Source organism: Oncorhynchus kisutch, unplaced genomic scaffold, assembly GCF_002021735.2.
Source record: "Oncorhynchus kisutch isolate 150728-3 unplaced genomic scaffold, Okis_V2 scaffold2086, whole genome shotgun sequence".
In the NCBI taxonomy this organism is placed as follows: domain Eukaryota; kingdom Metazoa; phylum Chordata; class Actinopteri; order Salmoniformes; family Salmonidae; genus Oncorhynchus; species Oncorhynchus kisutch.
In genome coordinates this window covers 1-8425 of record NW_022264031.1, presented here as the reverse complement: position 1 = coordinate 8425, position 8425 = coordinate 1, and the positions used below count along the sequence as shown (strand labels likewise).

The 8425-nt window shown below is 43.1% G+C and overlaps 1 protein-coding gene across 1 annotated transcript; it reads right to left on the bottom strand.

Moving 5' to 3' along the window:
* Positions 1–4617: 4617 nt before the first annotated feature.
* LOC109878264 (homeobox protein Nkx-2.3) lies at positions 4618–7880 on the bottom strand. The gene is made up of 2 exons (XM_020470508.2): positions 7055–7880; positions 4618–6020 (listed from the first exon to the last, which is right to left on the bottom strand). The coding sequence occupies exons 1-2, from the start codon at positions 7524–7526 to the stop codon at positions 5386–5388; spliced, it is 1107 nt and encodes a 368-aa protein (XP_020326097.2). The 5' UTR covers positions 7527–7880; the 3' UTR covers positions 4618–5385.
* Between the last annotated feature and the right edge of the window lie 545 nt (positions 7881–8425).

Sequence of the window (8425 nt, the reverse complement as noted above, 5' to 3'; positions counted from 1 at the left end):
AAGTGACACCCAATCGGACACTTTTTGTCCAAAGACGGTCCAATTAAGAGAATTTGGCCCGATTCGAACCTTTCTGGAACCAATCTCTCTTTGTAATTATTTGTGTGCCTGTCAACTATTGTTTATTATAATGTTGTGTAAACTCCTAGATTTCATGCATCTTTTTGTGTTTTTCTTATTTTAAGCATGCATATTTGTTTATTCTTAAAGTATTTTCTGACATTTCGACACACACGCGCACACACACACACACAGCTGTGTAGATTTAAAGAGAAATAATGACTAATAAGTGTTTAATGGGTCTTAATCTGCCATCTGAGAGGAAAACACACAAACGGCTCCGGATGCGGTTGTGGTTAGGTTTAGTGTAAAGAGTTTAGGGTCATGTGTAGAGAGAACCGCATCATCAAACTGTTTGCGTGTGTGTCACAATGTCAGAAAATATTTTAAGAATAATAGCATAATTAGAAAAATATAAGAATGGCGTAAAATAAAAAATATGAATCCATAAAAAATCACATTTAAGCATTGGCCACTTTAACTCTATGCCTATTGAAAAAGCTTGACCAAATTGCAAGTGTGTCAATAGCCTAATTGAAACCAACCTTTTCTGGTATTTTTCCATGGGTGTTGATGTCAAATCAAAAACACAAACATTTGGGTAATTATTGTTTCATTGTATTGACATAAGGCTAAATTAACCTTCCCATTCCACTCATGGAGAATCGATTAGAATCTTAATTTGCCTATTTGTGTTGTTCTTCCTCGTGGTCACCGCTTCTCTTTATCTAAGTTCCATGTCACTCCAACACAGCAAGCTGCAGCTTGCTCTGGTCCTTTGAATTTGAGAGCCTCACACCACAATTTGGTATTCTAAACTACCAGCTCTCACAGTCTCACGTTAGAATTAGACGTTCATCCGAATGGTTAAGCTAAGGGTTAAGGTTTGGCATAGGCTTAAAACAAAAATATCAAAAACAACTTTCTATTGCTGGATTCGAACTTGCATTCTTTGGAATCAGAGGCAGACGCTTACACAGCCGCCCGTCATTCCCATCCCATAACGCCTAGCGAAACCTACTTGAAGGTAACAGTGCTCACTGTTGCCCCTAGTGTTGCGGTTTCAACGTCATCTCCCGACGTCCTCATACCTGCATGGACGTCAAATAATGGCTTGTGTCCTGGCTGATTCTAAAACTGATGCAAATCAGAAACGTAAACTCTGCTGCAGCCAGCGACGAGGCTGCTAGCGTCCTGAGGCGACGCCATGCTGTCTCCAAATCTATTTACATACATCAAGTGGCTGGTCCCGCTATGTGACAGCAGGTATGCTCTGTGGCTCTACTCCTGAAGCAGCGGTGTAGTGAGAACGCCAGCTAGACTCTAGTCTAGAACGTTGCTTATCAGTGGGGTGACAAGCTCGAGTCCTCCTTTTTTTACGTCTCAATTAATCCCCATTAGTAGCGCAAGAACACTAGGCGAGTCCTGATTGGTTTAAATCTGTTTTGGGCCCAACAGGAGATTAGGGAAAGAATGGTTCCGATATAGAGCCCCGGATAGGGTAATACAGTAGTCGAGTCGTTCCAAACCATCAGGGTTTATTTGATTATTTCGATCTAGGCAAATATAGCCGAAGAGGTACACGCGGGAGGGGCGAACTGGTTGAGTATGGGGTTGTGGAAGAAGCATCTCTTGCGACTCTGAGGGATAAGGGAAAGACGAAAAACAAATTAAGCAAAGGAGAATGAGAGTTGTCAGAGAGCTTGGGAAAATAATTCTACAACAAGTGGCTATTTGGAGTCAAAATCCTGTCTTCAGACCAAAAGTTCCCGTTGAATTATTCACTTGAACTGTTCTTGTAGCGCATGAACCCTGCATGATTGCTTGTGATTTTACAACTTATTCTAATAGCCTATTATTGCAACACTGTTGTTCAATAGTAACAATATATACTAATAAAGGCCTAATAACAATATTACCAATAATTATTATGTATTATTAGTATTATACTATTGGCCCAGCGTCTTCTGTGTTTGGCCGGTGTATGGCCGTCATTGTAAATACGAATTTGTTCTTCACTGACTTACCTAGTTAAATAAAGGTTACATTTAAAAATATATATACTTTGTAGCCTATATACCGACGTTTTAATAATGTATCGTAGGCCCATCGCTAGTCCCTGTTTTAACCAAACCTGTCCAACAGGTCCAGCGTTGATCTGAAATCATGCTCTATTTGTGTCGAGTATAGGAGCCTCTCCCCTCTCCTCCCTTCAAAATATGTCCCCGGAAGATTATGCTGCATGACAACTCTTCAACTATACTCGCGCTCTGACGCTTTCCCACGGGGAGCTCACTTAAGCTAGGCCAACAGTGATCCTTCCTTTCCCAGTCCCTGTAACAGTGGATACGTCCCAAATGGAACTCTATTTCCAATATAATGCCCTATGGGCCCTGGTCAAAAGTAGTGCACTATTAAGGGAATATGGTGCAATTTGGGACGCATTGAGTGTGTTCATCTGATGCTCTAGTTTAGCTGTTTAGTAATAAGAGATTCTCCCCCATTGTGCGTCCTAAAAGACACCTTATTCCCTATATCGCCTAGTCCATTACTTTTGTCCAAGGCCCATGTAAAATATTGGACTAAAACAAGGAATAGGGTGCCATTTGGGAGGTATCCTCAGAGATTCTCCCCAGACCAGTATTTATGGCGCTCATCGACAAGGCCTTGTGATGACGGCTGCTCCTCGTCTGGATAATGTCTTTGGCCTGAACCCCTGCTCGCGTGTCTGTCTAATTTCCACTTCCTCTCTCCTCGCGCTCTGCAGATCTGCCCACTGTGGTATGCGTGAGCCTGGCGGTTTCCCACAGAGCCGGGACAACGGCATTGCCGCCAGAGGCTAGCTCTGTCTGTCATGATTAAAATATGAGAAATTGAACAATTGTAGGCTAACGTGAACGGAAAAAGTATGCACAAAATGTTTTAAATAAAACGTTTATCCAAAACGTTTGGCTGTTACAAAAGGTCATGATGACAGGTTTGAGCCGCCCATAAGGAATAGTGAATTCAGATGGTCACATAGTGGGAAAATTAAACATCATATTGTCTACTCACTGCAGTCCAAGTGGGCTGCTATGTTAATCTTTTAATGAATTAGACTTGTCAAGTTTCTTAGATGTAGGCATCGTAATAAAATGTTCAGTGTGTATTGAATCACTGACATTGAGTCTCTAGCCGATGGTAGGCTATTTCAAATAGCCCAGGCTATCATCATCTGGTATTTTCGACATGTCGCAAAATTGATATAAGAAAGATCAAATACCTATGGATTATATTTCTATTCTGTAAAAATATGATTTTCTCAATACGCAATGGCCCATTTCTCATAACCAGGCCGCCATGCTTCTTCTCCTCCTTGAATTCTCTCTGCTCCTTGTCCTCCATTTTCCCGCAGATAGACAGAAATGGTGAAACTTGTAGCAATAATAACCGTTCATTCACACAGCCGCCCCCCGCTGCCTAACCTCCAGCCCTGCTGCCCCGGCTGGGGCTCTCCCTCTCCGCCCCAATCAGAGGCCCTTTCTTCGGGAACAAAAACCTCCCCAAAAGCGAACAAAAGTGAACACTTTTTTCCCTATCCCAATCGCAGTATAGCGCAGCCAGTTAAAATAACGCACTGCCTGTGCCTCAATTTGGAATATTAGGACGTCAATCTCTCAGCTCTTGGGTTCTTTTGTCTTTGCTGAGTGTCCGGGCCAGCCTACCATACACCTTTTGTCCAGGAATCCAATAAGGCCTATTATTCGGCCTCTCCAGCCCCGCTCGAGCTGCTTCTTTCAGGGTATTTTAGGTTGCTAATCGCGTCCTTAAAGCGCCTCAAATGGAGAGTAACTTCCTCTTTTCACACAGACTGGCACCCGCACAATTAATTCGAGTGTGCCTGTTGCCTGGCCTTCTCCAACCGCCTTCCGGGCGCGACACATTTCCAAATGGCAAGATTTTATAACAAAGCTGTGGCTAACAACCTGAATCAGACTAGCACTAAAAAAGCTATTTTCATGTGTTCGAATAAGTAGGCTACAATTGCAATACGTTTACCTGCTATTGCGGGAATAGGACATTTTGAATGCACAGCTTTCATTGAAATATTGTGCACCGGTTGAGTGGAATTGTGTCTAAAGAGAGAGAATGAGCCTTTTCTTGTCTTGATATCCATGTCGTATCTTGCCAAGAGGCCATTCATGCCTCAATGTAGTCTATTCATTGTCAGTCGTCTTTCTACTTTAGATGTGGCTTTTTGAAAATGATTGTGATGAAAGTGATTTGCAGAGATTATTCTTATCCAGCATGTTGTAACATTATTGCTTATTTCTATCCCCATTTTATATACTCGTAATTAAAGGCGCATCGAAAAGCAGGTGATATTTCAATCATATCAGACATCTTGACAAATTAGAACAACTTGTAGATAACGGGAAGTTAGCCTATCCATCTCTCTCGCTCGCTCGCTCTCTCACACACACACTCACGCACACGCACAGTGGGAGAATTAGGATCCCACCATAGAAAACTCTCAAGAGCCGCACAAAGAATATAATGGACCGTGGAAAGTTTGCGCAAAGTAGCAAAATATGGAATTTATTCGTTTTCGAAAGCAAGTTATGAGATTTTATAAAATTGTGTTAGTTGTGTTCAGAGCCCAAGGTTGGATTCCATTTCAATTTCTGCCATTCCAGGACTTTTTTAAATGAGAAAATGGAATTAATCAAATAAATGTCAATGAATTACATAAGCTTGAAAACAATCAAACACTCTCTCTCACTTCTCATGTCATCGTGGCTAAAGAAACATTAGAAATATCAAGCAAATCCTTGAGAACAGTAGATTGGGAACTTCACTTATGGGCCATCAGTGTTGAATAATCCAGACATCCTTTTAAACACATGCTTACAAGTAACTAGACCACCCTTAGTCCGTATATCACAATTATCAAACGTCTAGTCTCGTGACTAGGCCTATCCTATATATCCAACGTTAACTGGAAAGTTTTGTCATTCAAATAAAATGCGACCATTGTTGGTCATAAATCCATTTCAACCGTTACGCACAGCTTCTTTCTGATGACCGTCACCGAGAGTGGAGTAAACATGTTGAATTTGCACCTTTTCAGTCTTAATCCAACGACAGCCACCCCACCAGGCAGACACGAAGGCAAATAACTACATAAAAACAACACTGTTTCCGAAATACTGCAGAGAAATAACTCCCTTTATTTTAAAAAGGGGAAGAACCCTTTAAAAAACGGCATGAGAGGATTCGATTAATGTCACCGGTGTGGGTGTAAAACAATGCTCTGGTTTTATCCAAGGTGTAACCGGAGAGGGGCTACCAGGCCCGGATCCCTTGCAGTGAGCCCTGACATGTCGTGACCGCTGTCCCTTGGTGCGTTTGGGGCTGTGGAGAGGCGCTAAGCCCCCCAATGTTCCCCAAGTTCATGGCCATGAAGGGGTTAGCCGTGGTGGTTGGGGGGAGAGTAGGGATACTGGTGTAAGTACAGCTGTAATTGCTGTTGTATGCCGGGTTGTTGTACGTGTAGGCCGGGTATCCGTTGTAACTATAGGGGTTCGACCCGTACGGAGCATTGTAGTTCTGAGTCCCGCCCAGACAGGGCTTCCCATCCCGGACCAGGACCGGCACCGCGACTCGTCTTGGCGGGGGAGGGTGGTGGTGTCCTGCCAGCTCCAGGGACTTGTCCTGCCGCTGCCGCTTACACTTGTACCGTCGGTTCTGGAACCAGATTTTGACCTGCGTGGAGGTGAGTTTGAGAGTGCTCGCCAGGTGTTCTCGTTCAGGAGCGGACAGGTACCGCTGCTGCTTGAAGCGTCGCTCTAACTCGAACACCTGGGCTTGGGAGAAGAGGACCCGGGGTTTCCGTCTGGTTCTCTGCTTGGCCGGCCGATCCGAGTCCCCCTGGCCGCTGTCCTCACCCTCCAGCGGCTTGGACACCACGCAACAGCTCTCTGTGGTGTCAAGATATGAGCATAAATATTTTGTAGGCTACTCTGAAAATAGGAATATAGTTTTATTAAAGTAGCCTATAAAAATACAAAATATTTTGGGAAATATATTTCATAATGTAACTTATTTGAATGTGTATAGCTAACTCATTTCGTTTTACTGACATTAATGTATAATTATTTTGTCAGTCAGTATAGTCCTACCTTGTGAAAACCGTGACAGTAAAACGTCCAAACTATTCAAAACGTGTATACTTCACGATAAATGAGTTTAGATAAATGAAGTAAAAGAAACAAAAGCGCAATATTGTGAGAAATACTGTCTAAAGTTATGACCATAAATCAAAACCAAAGACAACCATTTTTCCACAATGTTTACTTTCACTTGGTTGCAGGCTAGGCCTACTCTGTGCCGTTTATTTTAAAGACATATTTACATTCAAGCTATTCTATTGGTTATAACATTCATGCTATTCTGTTGGTTATAAAGTAGTTATAGTCCAATAACATTTGTGGTGTCATGATTTCAACTATTTTCTCAGTCTATGCAGCTCTTAGAATAAGACAATAGCATAATGAAAACATATTTATACCCGTTCAGATATTTATTCTCCTGCCTACCTAAATTAATGTTTTATTTGTAAAAGGTTCAAAAAGTCAGATATTTAAAGACGATATTATTGAATTACTTAACAATCTCCAGGCCCCATTTGGGATTAAAATGTAGTTTTGTCGAATTATAACAGGCCTCGTTTGTGTCTTTTGAAATCATAACATACTCACGAAACTCCTGCGCCTAACATTTAGCCTAAAACCAAGACACTTTATTAGACACATTGTCACCTTCCGCAATAATGTATTGCTTTATCCTTACATGTTCTGGTTGTATATATACTGTCGATGCAAACGATCATGAGTGTGTATATTGAGAGGCTATATTAGGTATTTTATTCAAGGCGACGGTTTGTGTCCCTTTGTTCATACATCATTTCAGCAGAATAAAAATATCAAAATAATCATCTCATTATTCAACTCACTGTTTTCCTGATCCTCCAGGTCTACCTCCAGCTTCGGGTCGATCAGGTGACCCATCCCGGGATGGACGACATCTCCGGGGAACAGACTGGCCTCTCCATGCCCGTCCTGGGCCGCCAGAGAACTCAGGTAAGCCATGTTGTCTTCCCCGTCCGAGAACGGAGGGCTCTCGACCGCTGAAGCAAGCATACAGGACGGTGGCGCCTGGAAGTGCTGGGACGGGGTCTGCTGTTGCTGGGTCGAGTCCGGGTGTACAAAGTGTTGTTTGGATGTGGGACAGGTGTTGGATCTGTAGCGGTCCAGATGTCGAGATTGGTGCTGTTGAGATCGCTGCCTCTGCTGCTGCTGCTCTAGCTGTTCGAGTTTCAGAATATCCTTGACTGAGAACGGCGTGGAAGTGAGCGGGCTCGGGAGCATCATGCCATCGAGGTCCTGCTCGCGCGCATCAAGGAAATGGAACCCGCTGAGTAACATATGATACTATATCGCCCGTTTTAAATAATACTTGATTTAGAGGCTCTGTAATCGGAGATGCACGCGCTAAACGGCTGGATATCCCAACTCATCCCCTGATGAATAGAAACAAAGTTTGGTTAAAGGTTTAGTCCTATAAGTGTGGCCTGGTTCTCCATAGGTTATAGACAAACCAGCCGTGCGGTGCGATCTTTTGACAATTGAGTTCCTGTGTGTTTTTGTAACTGGAGATGGGAGCAGGGCTGGGCGAAGCCCCTTGTCTCTTCCCGTGATGTCACTGGGTCTGGGTCTGGGGCGGGATGTACGAAACAGAAAGAAAGGGAAGGTGGTGAGAGGAGCCAGTGCGCGAGCGAGCTAAGTATTTGGACGCGTTGGGAGGGAGAAGAGCGGAGGTATTGAAGAGGGTGACCCGCCTCCATTGTACACCCCCTCACTATATATAATACCCTCCCTACATTTCTACGCTATAGGCATATAGGTTGCCCATTAATTTACGCATTTATCAGTGTTAATTATTCTTGTGTTTTGAATGATTTGTTAAGAAACTTGGTCCGGAATTTCATTTGAGAACGACGGAGAGAGACAGAAAACTCTCACCAAACGCGTATGCATGCTCCCTCTTCCAGGAGCACATGAAATAGCATACACAGTGACAAAAAAATATACATATATTTCAAAATAGGCCATCAACTGGAATTCAAATATGACTTTTACGCATGGCGAAAACGAGGGAATTAAACCCAGCTGATCATGCGCTGTGACAATGAAATACGGAACATAAGTAATTTCCTGTTTGTGAGCTTGTCAACTTCATCTACATATGTGTCGGAGTGCGTCAATGACAGGTTGTGGACTTTGTGCCATATGTCTTGGGGACGCGAGTGAGAAATCTGTACAGG

Excerpts from the sequence above, each read along its gene's own strand:
- LOC109878264 (XM_020470508.2), bottom strand. The coding sequence starts at position 7,526 with ATGTTACTCAGCGGGTTCCATTTCCTTGATGCGCGCGAGCAGGACCTC. Across the intron at positions 6,021-7,054 it reads CCTGGAGGATCAGGAAAACA|AGAGCTGTTGCGTGGTGTCC; the intron begins GTGAGTTGAATA and ends TTGACACCACAG.